This window comes from Pezoporus flaviventris, unplaced genomic scaffold, assembly GCF_033815535.1.
Source record: "Pezoporus flaviventris isolate CSIRO_AGI_PZ_B2104156 unplaced genomic scaffold, CSIRO_AGI_Pfla_v1 ptg000057l, whole genome shotgun sequence".
Taxonomy (NCBI): Eukaryota; Metazoa; Chordata; class Aves; order Psittaciformes; family Psittacidae; genus Pezoporus; species Pezoporus flaviventris.
In genome coordinates this window covers 1,326,947-1,352,233 of record NW_026892605.1, presented here as the reverse complement: position 1 = coordinate 1,352,233, position 25,287 = coordinate 1,326,947, and the positions used below count along the sequence as shown (strand labels likewise).

The 25,287-nt window shown below is 38.9% G+C and overlaps 1 protein-coding gene across 10 annotated transcripts; it reads right to left on the bottom strand.

Moving 5' to 3' along the window:
- Positions 1–1,476: 1,476 nt before the first annotated feature.
- On the bottom strand, positions 1,477–24,319 carry MIER3 (MIER family member 3). 10 transcript variants are annotated; one of them, XM_061469356.1, is made up of 13 exons: positions 24,173–24,319; positions 23,383–23,407; positions 21,242–21,387; positions 19,084–19,218; positions 17,527–17,647; positions 15,426–15,511; positions 15,153–15,225; positions 12,501–12,652; positions 11,973–12,054; positions 7,648–7,742; positions 5,787–5,914; positions 5,459–5,604; positions 1,477–5,375 (listed from the first exon to the last, which is right to left on the bottom strand). In XM_061469356.1, the coding sequence occupies exons 1-13, from the start codon at positions 24,179–24,181 to the stop codon at positions 4,918–4,920; spliced, it is 1,656 nt and encodes a 551-aa protein (XP_061325340.1). In that variant the 5' UTR covers positions 24,182–24,319; the 3' UTR covers positions 1,477–4,917. The 10 variants fall into 10 exon arrangements, with proteins under 10 accessions (XP_061325340.1, XP_061325341.1, XP_061325342.1 ...); XM_061469357.1 differs by having other exon boundaries at positions 21,242–21,369; XM_061469358.1 differs by having other exon boundaries at positions 23,111–23,407; positions 24,173–24,283.
- Between the last annotated feature and the right edge of the window lie 968 nt (positions 24,320–25,287).

Below are 25,287 nucleotides of genomic sequence, written 5' to 3'. Positions count from 1 at the left end.
ATGTGTGTGAAAGCTTAAGAATCTCCATTTTTAGGAAACAATGTTTCCTGAGCTAAATTTTGAAAAGCTGAGCAAACCAGGAGGTAATTGTGCCTCTACAGGAACCGGATTCATTGTAACATTAAAAATGGCACCTCCTGAGAGACCCTTGCCTCCAAAGACCCCTGCTCTTGTAACATACACAGTGAAAAAACTATGAACTGTGTCTTTAAAGGCCAAGACAGAATGTAGTAGTGATTGTAGCTACAGACTGTACATAAGCAGAAGACAGTGTTTTTTGCTGTTTAACAAATGGAAGAGGGCAGCTGGCAGGCTGAGGGTCTGCTGCCTTTGTGGAACTAACACATAGCACCTTACTTTGCACAAACAGGAATCAGTCTCTCTTGTGTGTGAGCCTGGCTCATTGCACAGCAGATAAACCATCCCACATCCGGGACATCCTCACATTAGTTTAATGGAAATGCAAGTTTCCATTGGGCTGGGGGAAAGAGTTTACATTATATATACACATACACTAATTAAAACCATTTTTAAGACACCAGCATCACACAGCTAACAATTAGAATCATAGAACTGCATCAGAACAGGGATGAGATGGGGCCAGTCATTATGATTTGTTCTAGCAACACTGATCTTTACCCTGAACAACCAGAGGAAGGGAGGTGCAGCTTGTCACTAGAGTTTTGGATGGGTGTTGTCTTTTGCACCTCTACCAACCACCACTACAGACACTTGTCTTGCATCTTCTCACAGGGGGAAGTAAAGGTCATTATGTTTCTTGGCAAATTAGAACTTTCTCTGTTCGGGATGGTAACAGCTTGCATCCTATCTAATTAAAAAAAAAAAAGAAAAAAAATACCCATTTCTTTGCCCGAGGCTTTGTTATACCAGAAACAAGCAGAAACAAGCACACTGGACCTAGGAAAGTAAGAGTCTTTGACAGCATTGGCATGCAAGATCCTAGAAGTAATACGGTGCTTTTCAGGGTCCAAGGTTAGCGTTCATTTTCTTGAGAAAAAGGAAAATCAGGACAAAAAGCATTTGAAATAGTTTAACTTTGGCATAAACGCCTAAACCATGTGGAATTGTTATATCCTCACCTGTAATCCAGCCTGATGTGGACTTAAGGATTTGGGCAAGTTTTCTTACCCTAGAGAACAAGAATGCAGGTCCCCCATTGGCTCACCATGCACTCTGAATGCTGGGTTACAGGGCTGGGATGTGTTACTCTAAGATGTTCAAGTCCCATCTATGATTTTGCTATACTTAAGCCACGACGTTTTCATATCTGAGGGAAATCATTACTTACCGTTTTACCTGCACTGCATTTTTCACTCTATGTACACTGGGTAGTGTGGCAGCGTGCACTTTAGTGGTACCTAGAGTTCTTAAAGTGCATTCAGAGTTACTGCTAACTATCTCTGAAAATCAGGTAGCAAATACAGTGCAGATGCATGAAAAGTTTCACAAGCAAAGAAAGGTTTCCAGACATTTATTTCTGGAACTGTACACCAGGTATTAAAGTACAACAAATACAAAATAAGGCTCAAAAAAATCAGTGTTTATGTACAAATATTAAAACCAATGCAACAATAGCGACTTCCTCTTGAACATCTGATACTAAAACATGTTCCGATTGTCACTAGACTTGTTGTTACGCACAGGGTATGTACTTTGAACTGCGAATAACTAGAATCTCTGTTTTATCAGGAGGGCTTTAACCATTCCTACTGTATTTTACAACTGCTAGCATCTTCCTCCTTCAATGAAAAATAGAAATAAAAAAAATAGTAACCTTGTCATTACTTTATAAATTACTGTATTTAGTTTCCCTGTCTGTAGACAATGTGCTTGTAATGCTGGGCAAATAGTGTCCCTGTTGGTCAGTTTATCCATTAGTTTACATTCAAAGTTGAAACGCTCACTATAGACTTTGGTTAAATTAAGTAGTATCGCTATGTTCTACTTGATCTGAAGTTTTCCTATGTTTTTGACCCTCAGTTTTAAAAAATTAAAAACAGGAAACAATTGCACACTTCATTGACCTAATCGTACACAATTTAGTATTCTTCTAACAGTATTGTACATCCTTCAAGTAAATTCAGCGGCTTGACCATGACAAGAGGAAAACTAAACATTTAAAAACCTATTATGAGGAGACGTATGACTTATCAAAGCAAAAGTATTGCTATAATCACAGCACCAGTTACACTTCTAAATGAATCAGCTACTCTCTTCAGGTTCCCTGTACATAAAAAGGATACATCTACCAACACTGCAATTGCCCCTTATGCATTTTTTGGTTTGTCTGTAGGAAGAACAAGAGTGTCAAAGGACAAAGAATTCATCACAGTTTGTTATAAGAATTGTGCTTCACCATCTAGGGACCAAGGCAATGTAATTTCTTCGTATGGTTGCAATTTAGTTATATTCATGCTGACTTTCGAAACACAATTCTTTTAATAAACAGTAACAAGTTCTCCATTTAAATGTTTAAACTGAGAGAAAAATAAGTAAGTCCAGCTTTTAAAAGAAAATTTCAATAAATAGTTATTTTACATGGATAAAGTCATAGTGGTACAAATTTATGAATGTCACATCAAGCATGCACAAAAATGTTACTATACATGGAAGTAGTCAGAAAATATTGAAATAGATATCTAAAAAGATATGAAGAATTTACATATTTACAAAATCTTGCAAATTATTGCCTCATTTTAACAAGGAATTAAAAGTAAACGACACCAGCTAGCTAGCCAACAGGCTAAATATGATCAGCATTTAAAAATCTACTAGACTAGCCGGAATTCATTTTTCTCTCATATCATTTTCTGAATTTTGGTCAAAAGTCTTTATTAAATAACTAAAGTGTCCATTCAACTTGCTGACAACCCAAACCTTAGACAAGCCTCTGTCTACATTAAGAGCCCAGCAATGCATAGATAAACTGAATATATTACTGCATCAGCTAATGAGAATGGGCATGTTCATTTAAGTGCAACTGGTATAAGCATTCAGTCATCTTTGTATAATGATTTCTGTACAGACCAGCCACTCACTGTAAACCCATAGATAAACTTGAATGTATAACAATGGAAGATCATGGCCAGTATTTTACAAAATTACATAAAATGTGCTGATTCATAAAGAAAAGAAACCAGGTACAAAGTTCAGCACAAAATGCAGCAAGAAGCTGACAACTTGGCTAAAAATGTCAAGAGTACAACACAGGGCCAAGGCTACCCGTTATTTACTGTGTACTTAACTAAAGTTACCTATTTCAGATGTGTAAGTTAAGAACTGATTACAGAATCTTCTCTACTTTTGTCCACTGTGCTAAACTAATTTGTTTTTAATATGGTAAATGTGCTATTGCATGAACACTTCAAAGCAATCTTCATTACAATGCCGTAAAGAGAACTCCACATGCTGCATCCCAAACTCAGGATGTCAATGCAGTTCACAGTATGCATAATAAATACCCTCTTCCCTTTCAAATATTTAAGTCACTAGTTTCTAATTACTCAGCATAACCTTGAAGCAACCACTACAAATATCAACAACACAAACTTAATCACTTGAATAATGAAAACAAATCAGTGGCAATTAAATCTGTAATACAAACAGTGCAAAGAAAAAGTACGGAGGAAAAGGGGTTATTCTATTTAAGTGAGGTTCAGATTCTAATTGGAAAACCCTGTAAGTTCTGTGCTACAACATGTTGCAATCCAGTCCTATGTTTGGTTTGACTTCCCTGCAGGAATTAGAACAAGCGTTAGCCAGACAAACTTCCTGGATGGCTAAATTGCACTCAATGTTCAAAATAAAAAATTTATGGAAGTTAAGTAGCTGCTGAGAGACGTTTTTACTTAACTTTTCCTATCTGAGCAATGAAGCGAAGTGCCATTTTTAAGCCAATGACTTTTCTAAACAAATAAATGCAATCCATACTAAAGAAAAACTTTAAAATACATACTTCAAGGTTCTACTATTCCTATCTAAACTAGACAGTCCCTCAAAACTAACACTTTGAACTGCAGTGCTCCAAACAATTTAAGATGTCTTCCAAATGCAGACTGTTTGTTTAGTGGTAAATCCCAAGCTGTGAGGACTATAGCTTTATACACCAACAGCTGTCTTAGGTACATGATCACATTATTCTCCAAGGTTGTGGACAAAACCCACTGAAACACAATATAGCCTAAATAGCATCTGTTTCAGCCAATTTTAAAGTACACAGACAGTTATGGCAGCATTATTACTTCTGTGTAAGGTAGCCATGGCCTGTAGTTTTTTGCAACAGGATTGAAGTGTAGGTCTTCACACTTTACCCATGTTAAGTCCCTTGTGCTAGCTTTCACCAAGATGAACTTGCTGTTTTGTAAACTGAAGTGCTCTAGTTTAGTATCACATGAGAGAAGGTTCCATTTAAAAAACATCTGTGTATGTTTGTGCAGTTTAAATTAAAGAAACCCATCCCTGCCTTTGTAAGAAAAAAAAAAATGCTACATTGAGCAGGGATCAGGATTGGTACCTGTAAACATTGTTATTCCACTGCATCCGTCACAGCAAAAGTAACTTAGACTAAAAAGCCACTCCAATCCAGTCAGAACTTCTGTGCTGGTTTTGAAATGGTGGCCTCCGTCTACAGGCTTTAAAAAAAAAAATGGAAGCAGAGCTTAAAGCTGCACCACAGAGTTCTCTGAGTCCCAAACTCCGCCTAACATCCTATGACATTTCCACATTTATGGACTGAAAAAAGAAATTACTCTTGATAAATCAAGATATAGTTCTATACATACAAAGACATCACTGATGTCAAAGTTCAAACTTCCAGTGAAAGACTAAGCAAACCTGATAGCTCCCATCAAGTTTACTACTGCATAAAGTACCCACTGTTTGTTTAGTTTTCCACAGTCATTCTGAGTGAAGGGCAGCATGTTGGTGAAGAGCATGGGTACTGATAAAACCATTTGTTTCATTTGCAGATAGACTGCTGAAGTCAGCCACTGAAACAGCCATTTTGGCACTGGTAATATGATGTGTGTGGTTCTCCAAGTCTACACCGAGGTTATTTACAGAGACATCATTCATGAAAGATTCTGGGACAGGAATCCCCATTTTCAATCTCTTTGCAGGCCTTTCTGTCTCCTCACTGCACACGTTCACTGGGTTTAGCTCTGAATGATAAAAGCCAGTCTCAAATAAATTAAAACAATCACTTTCACCATTGCTAGGCAAGCTGAGCAATTCTTCTGTTCCAACAGGCACATGATTAACTGGTGCTCGGGGTAAGCTGTCCATAGGAGGAAAGGCATCATCCAGGCAGTTCACATCTGAAGTATGGCAGACTGTAGCTACACTGTTCGTCAATGCTGAAGAGAAGATGAACACAAATGCAGATGAAATAGCTGTTTGCACAGTTACAACAAAAAGTTTTCTTTTTTTCTTGATTTACCTGTCAACTCATTGGCAGTGATAGAGTTCAGAATGCTCAGTTGTTGATCGGGAATGGTTTCTGTTCGACTATTAGATGTTAAGGCTGAAGAATGCACAGCTCCACCAAGGGCTTCTGCTTCATCTACCAAACGATCCATGTAGTCCCTAAAATAAATTTGCATCCATAATGTTATTACTTAATAAGACAACAAAGCCTAAAAATTATGATGGGTTTAATTTCAGCTGCCGTAGCCGCTGCAGCATTACACTGCAATAGCAGAAGGGAAAAAAATATTCCGCATTCATGATTTGTAACAGAAAACACATTCCAAGAATGTTTTACTTACGTAACTCCTGGATGATGGTTATATTTCTTCTTTCCAAATCTTGTTTGCTGAGCAAAGTAGTCATAACGTTCTGACTTCTTCCACATGTAATAGAAAGCCACACACTCAGCAACTGTTCTGGTTCTTACCTAAAAGAAGGCAGGAAGAATTGACAAGATTAACATGAAGACTGACGTTTTGACATCTCCCCCATTCCCATTCCTGCAATATCATTAGTTTTATTGTTCTAGTATCTGGAACAAACTAATTAAATCAGGAGACTTCAAACAGATTAATAGCATTGCATAGTATTACATGTGTTCTACTGTACACATTACTAACTTTTTAAAAACTAGACTGAAACTGTATCTACATCTGAAGCATATATATATATATATAAATAAATATATATAACAATTTTTTTAAACTTTTAAGATGCAAAAAGCTGAGCAGATCAATGACCTAAGAGAAGTGAAGCGGAAAAGATTTGGGTACTTATGCCTTTTAGGAAAAGTGGAGGGTTTTAAAAATAAATATTCAAACAACAAAATAAAACTGTAATCTGGTTGAGTATGTACAAAGGACTCAAAAAACTCATTTTGATCTATGTTAACTCTCTGTCTCCCCAAAATGCAGATAGCTATGTGAAGTCAGTTTCTTGGAGAAAACGTAATTCCTTCTACCTGCATTCTTACAAACTATATCCATTTTTAGATGCAGAAACATTTCACATCATGATCAGCCCACAGCTCCAGTTTAAGTTTTACAACTGTAATATACAGCTCTATCCAGATAAGTCTGGCCGTAAACTATACTTGAGCTTCATCAAACTTAGAGAAACATCAGAGGGAAACCCAAAATGCCTTGGGTGTAAGTAGTAAACCTTGCTAGTGAGGGCACAACCATATGAGGCAGGGTAGGAAATGAACAGATATCCTTATGCCTAGTACATGAACTCCCAGTGAACACTGCTCTGCAGCTGGGTCCCACAACTTTCCCTAAACATTCTGGTATTTCACCTACTTGAAAAGAAAACCACTGCAGATTTCTAGGACAAATCCTGCTTCCTCCTGGCAGATACATCAACACATGTACTTTCCTGCATGTTGAAAAAAGCATTTTTAAATTGTTTCTTTGCATATCTGATGAATTGCTGTCTATTGGCAAGGTCCATTTAAAATCTGAACAACCCAAACATTATCTAGGATGGGCTGAACCAGGTATTGAGCAGGACTGTTGTTGAATAGCAACCACCACCCTAGAAAGTTCACCTGAAATACAACAAAAACACCAGACTTCTGAAGAAAAAAACCCTTCAAAGTGGTATCAAAGCATAAAGGAGACAGACAGAAGATCTGGAAAGAGCTCTTGCTTTTTGACCGCAAAAAAATTATCCCTATTCTGCAGGCACAGAGGAGTCAATCAGAAGCAGTCCAGAGCAAGATTAGAACTCCTTCACTGGCAAGAAAAGAGTACCAATGGAAGACTATGCTTCCTGAGAACACAAATAGCTAAAGCTTGTTTCTGTAAACTACACCTTCCTCATGACAAAAGTAAGTTAAGATGCAACTTCCCCTCCCACAGCTATAGTATTGAAATACTGTACTTCTAGGTGAGCACACATTTAAAGTAACTTATAACACAAATGAAAAAATGGATGCAACATCAATGTGTCAGTTTCAAAGCTGATACATTTACTCATCTTGGAATGCCTAGTTTTTCCAATGGCATCTAAGAAAAAATCAGCACAAAAGTTCCAAGCTGGTTTTAATATACTGGTTCTAATTTCAGTCTTCTTCATGGCTTCTGACAAACGTGTTGTTTTTACAGATTTTCAGCATTATATCACATACCAATTCTTCCGTTTAACTAAAATACTAACCTTGTTTTTCTGTATAAGATGAAAATCTTTTCCATAAATCCTAAGTGCGTCTTCAAAGCTTCTGCATTCTTCTTCTGTCCATGCTGTCATCTCTTCTAGACAATTTCAAAAGTAGCATGATAAACTCACCAAGCTTTTACAAAGAATAAAACATTTGTCGCTAATGGAAGAGTACCCAAATGCATGTTAAAAAAACTCAATAGTTCAGTTATTTAGATCTATGTTCTTTTCTCTATGGTACAGATATCCTACCTGAACTCTAACTTTTGTTATAAAGACTCATAGACGAGTTTGATTTCTAAGATCTTTTATCGTTAAGGGCAAAGGACATTCAAAAGATTTATTATTTAATGTCTGTCATCGAAACACGAAGTTTGATAACATCACCAAGGTATAAGTGAGATAAATTGTCTGAATATTCCTTCTCACATAAGATACAAAGAACAGTGGTTGCTGGAAAAAAAAAAGTGAAGAAACAACCTGTTGCAATGGATGCCCCTGCTCCGATTCAGGCACCACCAACATGAAGGCCTGAGATCAGGCCTGCTGTGAAAACCTGTAAGAGCTGTGCTAGGCTGCATCTTCTCAGGAGCTAAAGAGTCTAGGCCATGTCTTACCAAGAGCCTGAGCTGGGACTAGACAAAACTAAAACTGCTACAGCTGCACAAAAAAATAAAGGAGGGGTTGACTATGAGTAGTCTGCTTTACACTGTAAGTACCTGTAGCCTCTGAAAGCCCACTGAACTCTCCTGTACAGCAGCAGGCTGCAAAGACATGACCTCCACTACAGCAGGGAATGGACATCTCTCAAGATGACCCTTCAGGGCTGAGACACCACTTACCCAGCACCTGACAGCTGTAATAAGGTAAACTGTATTTTACCTAAAGCCTGAAAGTATATTATATACGAGAGATATATATTTATATTAGCCTATAGCTTAATTATTAGAAGTGTAGTAAGTAGAGTTTGACCACTGCCCAATTACTGACTATTGTTAAATTATTGTTAAATCATCATTTAATTATTATTCAATTATTGCTTAATTGTAACTTGATAATTTAATAATTTAAATTTAGTTAATCCCGTAACAATGACATTTAATAATTTACCTATGACAAAAACTGGTGTAGTTGTCAGGATGGCACTGACTACTTACAGAGGCATAGAGATAACCCTCCACTGAAATTTTCAGATGACATGGATGTGTGAAAAGCAGGACAATTGAAGTAAGGTAAAATAACAAGAGGTAAAGAGAGAAACTGAAAGATGAGAAAGAGAAGGTGATAATAATACACAAGATATTGAAAGCATATTTAGTAGCTGCGTATCAGCATAAGGAATGCGGTGAAGAAATGAGACCGTTACAAGATGAGGTTGAAAAAAGAAAGTGTCAAGAAATGTTGTTACCTCTGTGAATAGACCAACTGCTTTAACAACTTGGGGAGACAGAAAGAAACATGAAGGCAGAGGACAAACTAGAACTCAGGATAATCTGGGCCACCCAGATTATTCAGATCTTGTAAAATTCCCAGATCTTGTGAAACTCATTAGCTAATCATTTCGCCAGAAGATAGTGACAGAGAGATCAGAATTCAGTGTAGCCCTTTACTGAAACAAGTATATGCTGGGCCTCAAGGAGGCAAGTGGAGAAATACAATAAAGACCACTCTGTGGGACCCCCTTCAACTGGCCGATCTGCACAAAAAATATGTGTGGAAGTCTGGTGAAAGCAAGACTGAGTATCTTCAGCATGTCCCCTTAATTGGGGGAGACTGTATTACTTTAGATCATTATGGCTTTTGTGGACCAGGAGTGCGCTTGACTAAGGGATTATCCCCAGCACTGAACCACACTCTATTACGTGCTGAGTATCATATCGGTCGGGAGGCACAGACCCTCAGGATAGAGGGGAGCCCACTGCTATACCAGTAAGATTAAGTGAACTTTCTACTGCTGTAGACTACAAAAGCAGTCTGCCTTCAGGCTATGAATGACAATGCAAATAGTGATTATCCTATCTCTGTCCCTGCAGATACACCACTTGTTTCACGTGGGATAGAGTTAATTTTCTTTCTAGTAGCTGGCACAGTGCTGTGTTTTGGCTTTAGTCTGAAAACAATGCTGGTAACACACCAATGTTTTAGTTGCTGCTCAGAAGCACTCTGAAAAAGGACTCTTTCATTTCCCATGCTCTGCCAGTAAGGCAGGGGACAGGAAGCCGGGAAGAAGCAGACACAGGACACCTGACCCAAACTAGCCAAAGGGGTGTTCCATACCACAGCACGTCATGTCCGGTTACCTAGAAGGGCTAGATTGCTGCTTGCGTTGGGCTGGGTATCAGTTGGTGGGTGGTGAGCAATTGTACTGTACATTACTTGTGTTTATTGGGTTTTTGTCCCTTCCCTTTTTAATTCCATATTCCCTCCCCTTGTTACTTCCCTTATCATTGCTATTGTTAGTAGTAGTTTATACTTTACTGTATATATCATACTCTAGTCATGGACTGTTTATATCTCAACCCATGGGAGTTAACATTCTTTTGATTCTCCTCTCCACCCGGACTGGGAGTTGGGGGGTGGGGGGAAGAGGGAGTTTGCTGTGGGGGTCTGAGCTACCACCTGTGCTTAAACCATGACAATAACCCCTTCAGGCTTCTTAAAAAGGACCTGCAAATCCCCTTCCCACCCACCCCCCCCCCCCCCCCTTCTTTTTTAATGATAAAACATGCAGTTTCCAAACTAAATTTTAGAAATACACAAATAAATTTAAAAACCCACTAAAAAAGAGCAAAACTTTTAAAGTTCGTTTTGAATAGGTTTGGTTTGTCTCAGGTATTGTTGCTTCCCTATCTTGATTATGGCTTTGGATCTAATTAAGAAGGGATATTTCAGGCATTTTACATTCATAATGGTGATCCAGAAATTTTCCGATAAGCTGACATTTAAAGCCAATAGAAGGAAAAAATACCACTGTGTTTCAAAACATTTCTGGCAGCAGACACTGAAACCAAGAGCCTGCTGCTCCCAGATGAAGGTGATAATCATTTCACTGCAAGGCCATTTCTTTCTTCCTCAACCCATTAACTTTGCATTCCTTACTACAAAGGTCTCAAGCTTAGAAGAGAAGAAAAGATCTTTACCACTGTAAAGTCCCATTGTTAAGAAATCTTCTTGGGAGTGATATATTTTAATTCTTGTGAATAAAGTTTTGTGAATAGAAGTGAACTTCAGTGCGTGGAAGCAGTGAATTGCCCCCATTTACTCTAAAAGACAGGCAGAGAAAGTATTACCATCCTTTACCATTTTTAATGAGGGTATAATGAGTCCCATCTGATTGGGGTGGGTAAGGTACTAGTCCTTGGGATAGAATTTTAGGCTCTGAACCACAAATCGTCAGAGGTAATTTTTCATCCCCAAACAGGAATCCAAATCCTACAGGTGTGTGAGTTTAGATACAACCCTGCAACTGATACTTCCTTACTGATAAGGTCTACACAATCTCCTGTTGTACATGAACTTTCTGAAGCACTGCTCTAGTAGTCCTTATTATCCACTTCAGCTTTACCTTAGATATTTTCACAGCCCTTTTAAACACCAAAGTTCCCTCTAGATCCAGTTCTTAGTAGGCAATATCTGCAAGAATATCAACTTATACCAAAGCTCATACTCCCATTTCTGCTTTATGCAACACATATGTTAAAATACGGGACAAAGAACTGTCTTTGTTAAATGATAAACTCTGATTTTCATTTAAGGGAATAATACAGTTAGGGACAAACAAGACAGAAACTTGTTTTCACTGTAAACTCAAGCAAAGCTTTCCCTGCTCTACCAAAGACCTGCGGACTTACACAGTGGAACAAATTTAGGTTTGGCATAGTATAATGTTAATAGTGAGGAAGAGAGTGAGACCTCTTTATACAGCTAGCTATATTTTCCTGATTTTGGTATAAATATTGTTGTATTACAGTTGATCATGATCTCGGAAAGATACTGTAATGTGGGTAAGAACTGCCCAAGAGCAAATTCACTTCTCCCCCAACCCCTCTCCTCAGTCTCTGCCATTGTTACAAGAGCAATGAAGGAAAGAAGGGAAGGTGGAAAGCTGACCCTCAACTTCTATGCAAGTTACAAACTTCTCTAGCAGGAACTTCCAACTGGCCAACAGTCAGTTTATACCTAATCAGTGCTAAAGACATCATGGAAAGGGATATGCTCATCAATCTGATTCTTACTTAAGGTTTTGCCACACAACTTTCTTTTTTTCTATTTTTTTCCATTTTTTCCCAACACACATTTCTGACAACACAGGTCTTCTCTCTTACCCTGAGATGTCTTTCCTTTTGAGCAGTATCTCTCAATTGCTTCTTTAACATTATGGCTACTTTTAAGAAGTTCATGCAGTGCCTATAAAATGGAAAAAGTCTTTAGAAAAAGTCAAAGTTTGCAAATATTAAATCTAGACCAGCAAAACTATCTTTTCAGTGAGCATATCTAATGTAAAAAAGATTTATCTTTATACATGATGAAAATTTCAAAACAACAACCAAAACCATCAAAAAAATGAGACAAGTTTTAATTAAAAAAGAAAAAGTAAAACACTATATGCAATTATTAGAAGAGCTGGATTTGTCAGCAGCATGGCAATCAGAAACATCACAGATCACATCGCTGGCAACATTCAAATACTCCATGCTTAAAATGACAAATAAGATCCTGATCCCAATAACAGCTAATTTAAAAAAAAAAATAAGAAACTGAGTATTGTTGCATGTGTAATACAAGGCAGAGAAAGAGAACACATGTTAATTGCAAAGCAATGTGTCACAAATGGAACAAGATATAAAACATACTTGTTCATTGTCCCGTGTATGTAGTCCTTCGGGAATTCTGCCAATCATTTTTTCATTTCCTGTTCTTAAGGAAGTTTCAAAAAGGTATTCTTTCACTTTACTTTCTGAGATCACACCAGGTTTCCAAAGTAAATGGTCTTCATTTTCATAGGCTGTTGAAACAGAAACCCATTAACACCAGATGTGACATTTTTAAGGCTATAGCATTAAAAGCTATTTCACAAAGATACAGAACAGGAACACAAAAGTAACCAAATCAAGCATCATCATGCTACTTTTAAATTGCAGCTCACTTTTTCCCTAAAAGCCTCAGTTAAGAAACAGTGTGACATGGCAAAGAGATTCAGGCTCCATAAGGATAAGGGATGGAACTATTGAGACAAGGAGTCTACAGAAGAGCAGCCTGCTGACAGCTAGATGATTCAAGTCTAATTATGTGTATATATTCATCATCTTCATGTAAACAAACTAGCCAAACCATTCACAGTTGTATTCAGCTGTTTTCAAAAATTATAGTTCTATAGTTTACAGTAAAAGAGTACAGGATATCATTTTAGTATTTCAAGTGTTATTTGTCAAAAAAAAAAAAAAGGAAAAAAAATACCAAAGAGGCTAACTGGTCAATTTCAACTAGAATTTGCCAAAAATTACTTAAGAGAATGGAAATCTAGGTCTGAATGTGGTAATCTGTTCTTCCATTCACTAACAACTGAATGCTGTTAAGAACTTGTATGTTGCATACTTGACAAGCAACCAGGATGTACAGTCCTCCTTCACATTATGTTGAAACCAAGTATGCACCTCTTAAAACAGCTTATTTGAAAGACAATATACTGGAAATACGCTAGAGGTGGCCTGAACCTTTGCTGGCCTTTGCATATGTTTCAATTCTAGATTAAACTATAAATCCTTTACTCTGATCAATAGATGTGGTTAACATTGCACACAATGTTTCACACACACACAAGTATAATGGTTGTTACAGTAGAAAAGATGAAGATTCTTAATTTTCATAAAACTGCAAGAAATAGTATTAAGGTAAGGTGAGGAATAAAATTACATCTCTGAAAATTCTCTTACGGCTTAAGAACATGGAAACTTTCAACAGACATGCTACAAGTGTAAGGTTTATAGATGAGCAGCACTGCCTTCTAGCACAATTCCGCTAGCTGGGAATATACAGCAGAAATGTAAGCCCCTGTTTGCAATCACAAGCTCTTCAGAGTACAGAAGAGGCTCTCACAAAATCCTCCACCCCTACAGCCAGGTCCAACCTCTTCAGAACACTGCTTATGCTCATCTTCAACCTCCTTTATCAACCAAGACAGCCCAGCACTTCTAGCTGGGGTCCATGAAGGATAATCTCTAGAGAAGCTCCTCTGTCTCTCTCATTTTGCAGCTACGTCATTGCTCTTGGCCATGCCAGCAGACAAGACTCTCGATGGTTCTCTCTAGCACCAGCTCATTCCAGAGAAAGTTGTCAGATTAACCCCTTCCTGGTCATCCTCTGGTTACTAGCACTTCTCTAGTTCTTGGCTGAGGAGAAGTCAAGATGTATAAACAGTAAAAGGACTATCCAGATAAATCCAGTCTTACTCCTCCATTTCTCACAAACAATAAGCATCATGCTTGAATCTTAGAAAATAGGAGACTTCCCTAGGTCTTAAGCAACACAAGAGATGCTCACTTGCCAATACTTCCGGCTCCATCCATACCCAACATTCTTCTTCTCTACTGCAAAGCATCATTCTTCAAAAAAGCAGCTGGTAATGGTGAAAAGACTTTATATACTACACTAGAATAATATCCCCATGAAATGTTACAGTGCAAACACAAGTAACTTGCAGAAAATTTACAGAAAACAAACAGAATGCCCTTCATTTATTAATATATCCCCCAAATTGTTCTGTAATTTCCCAGCTGTACCACCCATTAGCAAATTTCTTTCATTAGTTGCTTTCTCTATTCCACAGCTGTATGCACTCTACCTTTCTCATAGTAAAGTTTTCTAAAGATACAAAATAGAACTCTTCTTTTTTCTACTCTAGCACAATTGCGGTTTTTAACCTGAATTTGCACTGGAATAATATAACACTTAAAACATCGAATTTTTTAGAAGACAGAAGTACCTACATCTTCTACTCATGCTACGGAAATTTAGTTTATTGCATTGTTTTCTGTATCTATTTTGTAACCCACAGTGTTGTGCTCCCCCCCCAAAAAAAGTAAAATACTGTTTTGAAGATCTTCAATGTTAACTAAATTACATGCTCGTAGTCCAATTACAATACTCTAATGAAAATATTTCCTTCTTAACCCTGTTTGCTACACTCTTAATAATATTTCAGGGCTAACATTGTAATCCACCTTCCAATGTTTTCTTGAGAATGTCCTTTCAAAACTGAGTTTCGAAAAAGAAATCAAATTTCTGAGATACAATTATGTGACTGTGTTATTACAGTTTTTTTTAGTGCCTTTTTGTGTGTGTGTGTGGTTTTCTATTGTTCGGGGTTTTGCTCGTTTGGTTTGGGTTTCTTTAAGATCTGTGAGTCTTTAAGCCACCAAATTTATCTTATAAATTTAAAGAACATTTTTTCATCAACTACTATGTATAATCATAAAATAAGAAGTAAAATATTGAGAAGAACTTACCCTTTCCATTATCAGTGTATTTGCCAAGATAAGGTGGAATTTCAGCCTGGTACTGTGAACCAACCATTATTTCCTGAAGATGTAACAAAAGTGAAAAGACAAAAGTATTAACTAAGTATTTTGTGTATGGAATCATTTAAAATGCCATTAACCTGGCATTTGACAGAGAATTCCAGAATTAAGGTAATATTTTAGATATGCACTACAAATCAATGCATTTTTCGTCACAGTAAAGGCTTTTTTAACTTCTTTTTTTTAAGATATAATTATTACCTTTCTCAAATCTTCAGATGAATTACCATTGTCTGCCTCTACATCTTCACCATCTGATTCTTTATCTCCATCACACGTAGTGTTTGCTTCAGACACAAAGAAGTTTGGTTTTAGCTAGCAAGAATTTTCAATTTGAGCACAGAACTACGAGGTATCACTAACTTTTGAAAGGAACACCTGCTTTTATTCTGGGAGACACTTACCATGAATCTATTAACCTACATTTCTATGAAACTAGCATGAAGTCAGAAAGTACTGGTATTTGTATACTGCAGAACTGAAACTTTAATCATCACTGCATCTTAGACAATCTACTTTATTTCTAAAATTCAAAAGGAAATGAGACCATTTTTCTTCATCTGTTTTCTCAATAAAGGCTTCTACCTTACAGAAAAGGTATGAGAAAAACAACTTCCATGGCTATGACTTAGCCTCAGGTTAATCACAAAGAAAGTAAAGTTGAAGGCATGTCTTTATAACCTACTAAACCCTTTCATCAGGAGTTTAAATGGGCACTCAAAACATTTAAAAGAAGGTTGCCTAAGCTTGGAGTGAAAACACAGGAGAGATATACAAAATGGAATAAGCAAAATCCAGCAAGACTGCTTATTCGTCTTTAATCTCCCCGCCTCCACCCTTCTCCCTCTACCCCCCAAAGAAATACCCGCAGAGCACTCCAAGCAATTCAAATCCATAGAAGAACTCGTATTTTATAATTTGAAACACTTTGGTACCAGGTTCTGAAGTAATTCTATTTTTATAGCTGTATAATCCTAGCACAATAAAATCTACAATTCTGGTATGATTAAAGCTATTTCGTATTCCCTAACTCCAGAAACAACATACTTATAGATAAGGTTGCAATTTTAGCTTCATCACAACTAAACAGAGTCATCAATGTCAGATGGAAATTTAATAAAATAGCCAATATTATATAGTAGACATGTTTATCTTAAAACTTAATGTAATCTTAATGTCTGAGGAACAGACAGAGAAAAAAAGATGAAATTGCCAACAGCAGAAAGGACAACTCCCTCCCTGAAATGGCAGAAATTTGATTTTAAAATGTCCAGCCAAAAGTTTTAATAGAGAAAGTAACACTCTGATAGAAAGCCATGACATCTGAAAACAACAACTGTTTTTTAATCCTCTGTACGATGATGGGCTAGTCATTTTTTCTATAAAGCTGCCACACTTTCAGTCTCATATTAAACAGTTCACAAGCAGTGTTTAAATGGTGGCCAAGTTTGGCCTTTGCTTGATTAAAAAAAGGGCATGATATTTTTTAATATATTTGTATCTCTCTTCAATAAAAATGTCTTGTATTTAGCGTACAATCAGCAGCATACAAGGGGCTACAACTGTTGATGACTGAGGCAGAACATCCCCTTTATTATCTCCCTTCTCTAGAGGAATGAAATACCCCAAAAATAGCGTAAGATACTTGTCAAATTAAAACTGTAAGAATCCTCCACATTGCCCTAGTACACCAGTGAACAAAGAAGCTGCAACAGCAATGAGGACTACTTTGTCCAGGTTGGATAAGTGAACCATTGGTTCTCAGATCTTTCCTGTAATAGCTCCATGGGCAGTGAAATTTTGGTGGTCATGGGTTTATAGGCCCCATCAAATATAAAACTACTTTGGATCACCCTGTGAAATCCTAGTGGAAAAGTGTTTAATGCGTGAAAGGAAATAACCATAAAGAAACTGCATCCCTGTTCACATACACAGGATGCATGGAGGAGTCGCTGCCTTAAAAGCAGCAGCAAATAATTTAGAAGAGAAACACTGACTTAATAGAATGGGTTACATATTAACGTAATTCACTAACATATTGAAAACCATTAAGGGTATTCCTCAATACCATTAAGTTATTGTATTTGTAGAAAAATTAATTTTACTTGTGCTTTGAGCATAGTACCAAATACAAGTCTTTAAGGTAATACCAAAGACAACAGTCATGTATAACATCCTGCAAAGTACTGTTTCTCAGTTCCCAGTAAAGTCAGCACTACTCTGCAATTCTGATATTTTAAGCTAAGAAGGTGTATACAATGCTAAGACTTTTTTAGTACTATTATAAAATTAGGTCTCCTACATCTTAATGGCCGAGGAAAGAAGTCAGTAGCTTCATGTGAAGTAACTGATGGTGTCAAGTCATCAGCAGAGGACTGTGTTTCTTCATCATCACCTGACAAGAGGTCTTTAGCAATTTCCTCCTGTATCATTAAAATAAAAACACAAAACCTCAGACTGACCATTAAGTATAGACTGGTGAGCATTTAGATACAGCAAATTCTGGGTATCATCAATTAAAATGCTTTACTGTAAGTAAATTTAGCAGACCACATTCCCTTAATTAAAATGATAGTTTGCTCCTCCTAAATCTAAAACTAAATACACCCATTCATTTCAGAGTTGGACACATGGGTTAATTTTCCCTTAGTCTTCTATTAAAATGAACGCACAAGAAGTAACTTCTGCACGCATAAGATGTTTTTCCAACTGCTTCCAATGAAAAATGCCAGTGGAAACTAACTCAAATATTTGGAATTCTGTCATTCTTTGCATCACAGACAAACTAGAGCTTTAAAATGCTGTTTCCCCTTAAACTCTGGAAAAAAAACAAAACAAAACAAAACAGCCAGGCACTTTTGTAGACTTTTGCTGTGAGGACAGTTACAGGTCACAGTATCTTCCCAAAACACGTACAAAAACTGTTGTTTCTGTATGTTAAAAAAAAAAAAAGAAAAAAAGAAGAGGATATTAAGAAAGAAAAAGCACACTTCCTCCACTAGCAGATGTGTTTGAGCCCTTTGTATAGAGGGTAGGAAGGGAAGAACTGCGTTAGACAACAAGCCGACTACATTTCTGTAGCCTCAACACAATCATGAATCCTAATGAGAATCAGATGTGCAGAGCCATCATTATACCCTACTTTCTGTGGAGTTCACCGTTACATCATACTCAGAGAGAGGGGAAAAAAAAAAAGAGACATATGCCTATTACCTCCATTCTTTATAATCCAAACTACTAACTGCATATGCTTTATAGCAGAAAATCAGACTAAAATCTCAGAATTCAAAGTTAGCTTGCAAAATCACTAAACCCAAAGTTTCGGTTTTCTACATCAGCAATGCAATATATTCAGTCAGTGCACATAAAAGAATTTCTCGCACTCCCCCAAGTTAAGAACTTTCCAAACAATACGCATTTGAAAGCCACATTCTAAAGCACTCAGGAATGCATTTTCAAGTTATCCACAAATGTTTTGATATTTGGCAAGTGTGTTACAAGCCAGAATTATTATTTTTGGACACTGCAAACATTATTAAAAAAACCCACTTCTATTTAAAAAAAAAAAATAAAAAATCCAACCCATTTAAAGTTCTTTGGATGTGTTTTAGGACAACCGATAACTTTCTAATTTCTCATTTTAGTAACAGTGCTAATTAAGTTGCTATGCATTTTTAAGTGTGGTAATAAGAATTAGAATAAAATCCTCAATATCCTTGAAAAAGAATTAATTCAGAGTAAAACTGTACATTAACAAAGATACATAATCTGTAATATCAAGAGACAGTGCAAAATATTTTAAGGTCACTTCTATTTCAGCTTTTAAACCATAATACATGGGAAAACAGTTCTAACTTACTTTATCTAGAGTCATATCTGGAAGTTCATCTGCAAGTTCACTTGGAGAGCTATCCGCACTGGAACCTGCCATAACTGGAATTGTGGGTTCATAGCCATAGAATGCCAGTAAATCTTCCAATGGCATGTTTCCTTCCTAATACAAGAGGATTTACAAACATATCAACACATTGCCAAATACTTGTAAACAGTTCAGACCTAAAAGGTTAAGCCATTACTCTGAAGAAGTTAAAAAACCCAAAAAAACAACAACAACAAAACCAACAAAAAAACCCAAACAAATGTAACTGAAACCATGAATCTTGATTAGAGATTTAAAGTATTTTCAGGCACAGGACTGAAATTATTCATAACCATGCCTCTTGGCATAAAGGGAAATTCCACCAAGCTACTGAATAAAACTGTTTACCGCATGAAACTAAAGAATAAATATAAAAAACTTCCTCTTATTGAATTTACACTGTAAAGCATGATTTGCCTATATTTCAAGACAGTGGATAACCTAGAATCACTAACAACCCCCCTACAAGAGAGAAAGCCAGAAAAACTTGAAGCTTTCAGTCCTACAGTTACAGCTGCAAGTGTGCAAACCCCTGTAAAAATAAACCAATCTAGCAACTTTAAAGCCCTCCTTTCCATCTCCCACAGAACATACTTTTATCATGATCACTGAGAAGGTAACAGAAGACTAAGTCTTGATTTGTAACTTGTTTTTTCCAAGAGCTTCTGATCAAGTGATTTTAGCAAGCATCATTATACTTGCACCCTAATACAATTAATAAGACAATAAACAGCAAATATTTTTTAAGTTACCTGACTCAAGCCATCAAAATATTAAAAATATTTTCCAATGTTTATACCTTTAAAAGTTATATTACCTTTAAAAAATTCTTGTTGAACTCATACACTGATTAAATTACTTGTTTTCTTTAGTCAGCTAAGGTCTTAGTCCTGTAAAGACTTTTCACAATGGGTAAACGTAAAATCATGTCCAAGTCTTTCCAGGATCGGGACCTAAAGTAATAAAGCGTTTAAGATGAGTGGCTCTCTCTTCTTCCTTCATTATAGAAGCACAAGATAATTTTGTGGAGTAACAACTCCATTTTAACCACCAGACTTGCCAACCTGCTTTGCTATTATAATTGCAAGCTCATAATTAGCAAAAAAATCTAATTGTAAAGGTAGCATGACAGAAAAAAAAACAAACCAACCAACAAAAAACTCCCCCCCAAAAAACAGGAGTATAAAGAATGTCAACTCCATACTTAGAAAATTGTTTTTTACATAGACTATAAAAACACTGCCTCTTATCTGATGCTAAAAATTACTTCCTTGGGGCTCTGTTGACCAAAATCTGCAGTTATGCCGAGTACTGTAAGCGGGTCACTGAACAGTAATGCAAGCAGCATCAGTTTGTGGGTGTTCAGCATACTTTGAAATTTTTAATGCACTGCCACAGATGAACAAGAGGTTTACACAGGAAAAACATGTCATCAAAAATGGTAAAATGGAATAAGGAAAGCCAAGGAGCATGTTTGTCACTTCGTACACCCACCAAATGCCAAACTGATGAAGCTAAGACACAGAACTGCCATTTACATAGCAAATGAATATGATCCATCACACCTAAAGCAGGACTGTTTGTCTGCATATCGGAAAAGCAAAACCTGACCAACAGAATCAAATACAGCTGGCTGGTCACTTAACAGTATGCAAAATGGGCAGTGTCAACTTACATACAACTTATAAAACTTAGAAGTGATACTGGAAGACAGGACTCTAAAACTTCCTTCCATGATTCCCCTACCAAAACAAAAAAGACTACTAAATGAACTTAGAAGTGATGTTAGATGATAGGACTCTAAAAACCTGCTTCTGTGATTCCTCTACCAAAGTGAAAGGACTACTAAATGAAAAGTATGAAGTTAATATAACACTAGTATGAACTTATAACACTAGTATCTAAGCTAAGTTCAGCCTTTTTGTGAAGATGCACTACTACATCCTAACAAGACCTGATTTCCTTTTTTTTAACAAGCTGCAAAGGCATGTTGCAGGAAACTGACTTATACAATACAAACTGAGGAGCAGGCTGAGTTCTTTTCACTAGAAAAATTGTGACATGTATGGACATTTACAAGAAAGCAAGTCACTCTTACCTTTTCTAAATCTTCAATTTCAGTGCTGAAATTTTTGCTTTCTTCCATCATTTCCTCTTCCTCAAGGGTTCGCTCATCATCATAATCATGTACCAGCATTTCAGCAGATGGGTCAAAGTCATGATCCTCTGACGATAAAGAGCCAACTATCAAAAAAACTTAATTTGAGTAATCCTTTTGTTTCTATACCAACATATGAAATTACATCATAAAAAAAAAAAGCATGAATTCTCTTACACACAGGGTCAGAGCTCTCAATGGAGTAACTCAAACAAAGTCCTAACTACTTGACAAATTCAGCTGTTTTCAGCTGACCTCTTTCTGTGTTTGTAAGCAATAGGTGCAGTTTTCTCTTTTGCAGTATAGGATACTTGGAAGAAGTACCTAAACTACTGAAACAAAGTTTCACAAAGTAAAATCCCAAATTAGTATTTTACAGAGTAAAAGGTTGCTCAAAATACCCTTGAAATCATCATTAAGGTAAAAAGCACACGTCAAGGTTTCAGATGCTGCAAGACCATGATTTACAGAGTCTGATTCTACTCATGTGATGTTTATGGTAATGAGTATAGTTTTTCACTGCTAAACAGGTAAATTAGGTTATGAATTACCTTCTCACCACAGTAGGAAGGTAAATAAAGGGTAAAGATTTGCTTCAGATTTGCATCACATATGTAGCTTTTATTAAAACTAATTCTTAGCACTTGACCTAGAAAGGAAGAATAAATGTAGCAGTTTCAAGAAATACTGAGGAAAATATACTGGAAATGAAGCAATGCTTCCAGTAGTTCACATTAACAAGGCATAGTGACAGCTCTGTGGTCCTTTTCATTACTTAAGAGGATACTTTAAATCATTGAAAAAGTAGTTATTAGGTGTATCTTGCATTTATATGTTAAGTGTATTTTAAGTGTATTTTAATGATAACCTTTCTGTTATAAAGGTTATCATTAGATTCAACAAGTTTTAAAAATGCAAATATTCTGCACCCCAAAGTGGTGATAAAAATTACTAAATTGCAGGGTTGTTTTGCTCTTTAGTGTTAACTTCCTTACAGAGGAAAGAAACAGATTGGGGCACTTCTCTTTCATGTCTGGTTTCCCTTTTGGTTCTTACATTCTACTGCTCTGTTGCAATCCTTAGCTTACAAGCAGCTAAGAAAAAGTTTACTAAGAATTATTTCCATGTAAGAACTTCTGAGGAAGTTCTGCAGGGAGCAGTTACAAATTTTCAATCCTTTCCAAAAAAAATAAAGCAGTATCCCTCTTTGCACCACTTCCAGTCTTGAAAGAGACGGTTCTATACACTAATGCTTCCAAGTCTTAAAGCACCTAACTAATTTTATATCGATTAGGTTAAGTGCTCATTCCTAATATGCAGGTAATTAAAGCAAACTTTCGCTGTTCCCTTAATACTGTGAAAGTTCATATCATACTGCAGAGAAACACTCATGCCTTAACAAATTTATATCTATGTGTGCTCCAGAGTATTGTTTCTAACCCATATTCTAACTCATTTTATGTTTGAGTAACTGAAGTGAAAGCTCTTTTATCTAAAGTCTACGACAGGAATAAAGTCCCAAGTATTCAAAAAACAAGTTCAATAAATTTCGTAATAGTTATAAGAGAAACAACCAATGCAAAAGCAGCTACACAGAAATACAGCCCCCAAATACTATTTTGAGAGTAGCCCTGCTGATGTTAACTATGTGTGCTTGTGTAAAGTATTCCAAAGAAACTTAAGAGCAGTTAAAGGCTTAAAAATTACTTATCACTATGATTCAGAACATCCTGTTATTACTAAGAAGTCAAAAATTTACACAAGCATATAGTTATCAGCAACAAGAGAAGCAGTCTCTCTCTAGGCTACCTGGCTTTACTGAGATGCTGACTTAAAAGTGCAACAAAACGTTGTCCTCATTTTGGGTTCCGAGCAGCCAATTACTAACTGCAACCAGAGTTAAGGGAAGGACTTCACAGTTCACATCTCCTTCTCTCAAATATATCTAGCAGGCGGTTAATTGCGTGGAGATGAAGCGTTAGGAAAGGTACGAAACGATAAATTTGGGAAGAATCAGGAAGGCGAGCGCAGCGTGCGGGCTGCAGGCCGGGTGCCGGAGCAGGAGGTGGGCGAGGACGAACCTGGGCTCGAACTCCCAAAGGAAGCCTGCGGAGAGAAGCGAGAGCAAAGTGAGAACGGGCTCCCACCGGCCGGGCAGCAGACAAGAGTCTTCATTTCATGCTCCCCGCCTCCATCCCCAGAGCTGTCCGCCCTTCCACTGCCGCCCCCCACCATCCCCAGCCCCTTCGTCCCGCCCTGCTGGACCGTCCATCCCGTTCACCCTCTGCTTTCCCTCCTTCGCTAGCTCGCTCGCCGCCTGCCGCTGTCCTCTCCTCCTTCCCCGCGGGTAAAAGCCCCCCAGGAGCTGAGCCCGGCCCGACCGGCGCTACCGATCGCTCCAGCAGTGGCCAGGAGAGACATGACAGGGGCACGCAGCACCGGACCGGCCGCCGCTTCTTCCCCGCTCCCAGCCCGGGGTTTGCTCCTCCTCCCTCCCGCCGGGCTCTTCTCCATCGCCCGAGCTACGGAGCCGCCGCCGGCCCGACCCGCTCCCCCCAGGGCCCTCCGCACCGGTCGCGCCCCCCTCCGCGCCCGGCCCAGGCCTGTCGGCCGCCCCCGGGCTGCGAACCCGGCACCCGCGCTGCGCGGCGCCCGCCGTGCGGCCTAGTCGCGCAGGCTCCCGCTGCCCCGGCGCCGGCGGCTCCACCGTCTGTCCCGCCGCCCTGCAGCCCGGCACGCCTTTCCGCGGCGCCGGGCGGTCCCGGAGGCGCCTTACGGGGATGTCGAGGCGGGCGCGGGGGGTCTGCCGGTGGCGGCGGCCCACGGGGAGCCGGCCGAACTCCGAAGCCCCAACCCGCTCTCCCCGCTCACCTCCGCCATATTGGGACGATCGGGCTGAGGAGCAGCGCTGCGCCGAGTGCCCGGATGGGGCCGCTAAGCCAATGGCAGCCGCCGAACCCCAGCCGAAGCCGGCCGGGAGAGAGCGGAGGGGCCGACAGGACCGACCTGGGGCGGAGGAGGCGGCGCCGGGGCAGGGGCAGGGGCAGGGGCCGGGGCAGCGCTGGGACCCCACCTCCGGCGGCGGGGCCGCCTTTCGCCCCGGCCGGAGAGGGCGCTCTGCTCTTCCCGGTCCGCTGCGCGCCGGGCCTGCCCCGCCCGGAGAGGGCGCTCAGCGCCAACCTGTGAGCCCAGGCCACAGCGGCTCGGGCTGGCTTCCGCCCCCCGCACCTGGGGAAGCCTGAGGCGGCGGAGGCTGTTTGCTCTGGGGCGAGGCGAGCGGCAGTCATGCCACCCCAGGGCCGCCCCCGGCCGGCTGGAGCTGAGGCAACTGGGTCATCATGACCGTCTGGGTCAGCGTGTCTGCGTCGTCGCGCTGTGCAGTCCTGGTCTGTCCTGTCCCGTCCCGTCCCGTCCCGGGCCAAGGGGTGCCCTGCGGGAGCAGTATCAGCTGTGTCACCCGCGCCTCCCTTGGTGTCGAGCCCCTTCTTAGGTGCTGGAGTGGAGGGCGGCTGGTAGTTACACTGACACCGAACATCCTAAGAGTCTGGAGCAGGAAACAAATGTCCAAGCCTTCAAACCGTGCTGTTGTTGTTCGCCTGCTGTGGCTTAAACAGAGAAAGTTCAATTTACTTTACAGTGGGGGTTTTCTATACAAATGTTGAAGCGATTTACATGCAAGTAGTATTTATTCTATTTCTCCATGGGTTTTTGTTTGTTTGTTTGTTTGTGGTTTTGGGGTGGTTTTTTTGTTTTGTTTTTTTTTTTTTTTGTCCTGGTACACATAAAGGGTGAGTCAGGCAGTTTTAAGCTTCATCCAGGTTTCTTCATCCCAGGCTACAAAGACTTTTAATTTCAGAGTCACATATTTCTGCTTCTGGCCAAAATAGCCTCTGCCATGCTAGCTGTATCAAATACTGCACTGTTGAGGGGGTGCTGTGCATCACAGCAACATTTGTGCTACAGTGCCCCAGACTGCGTCCAGCCCC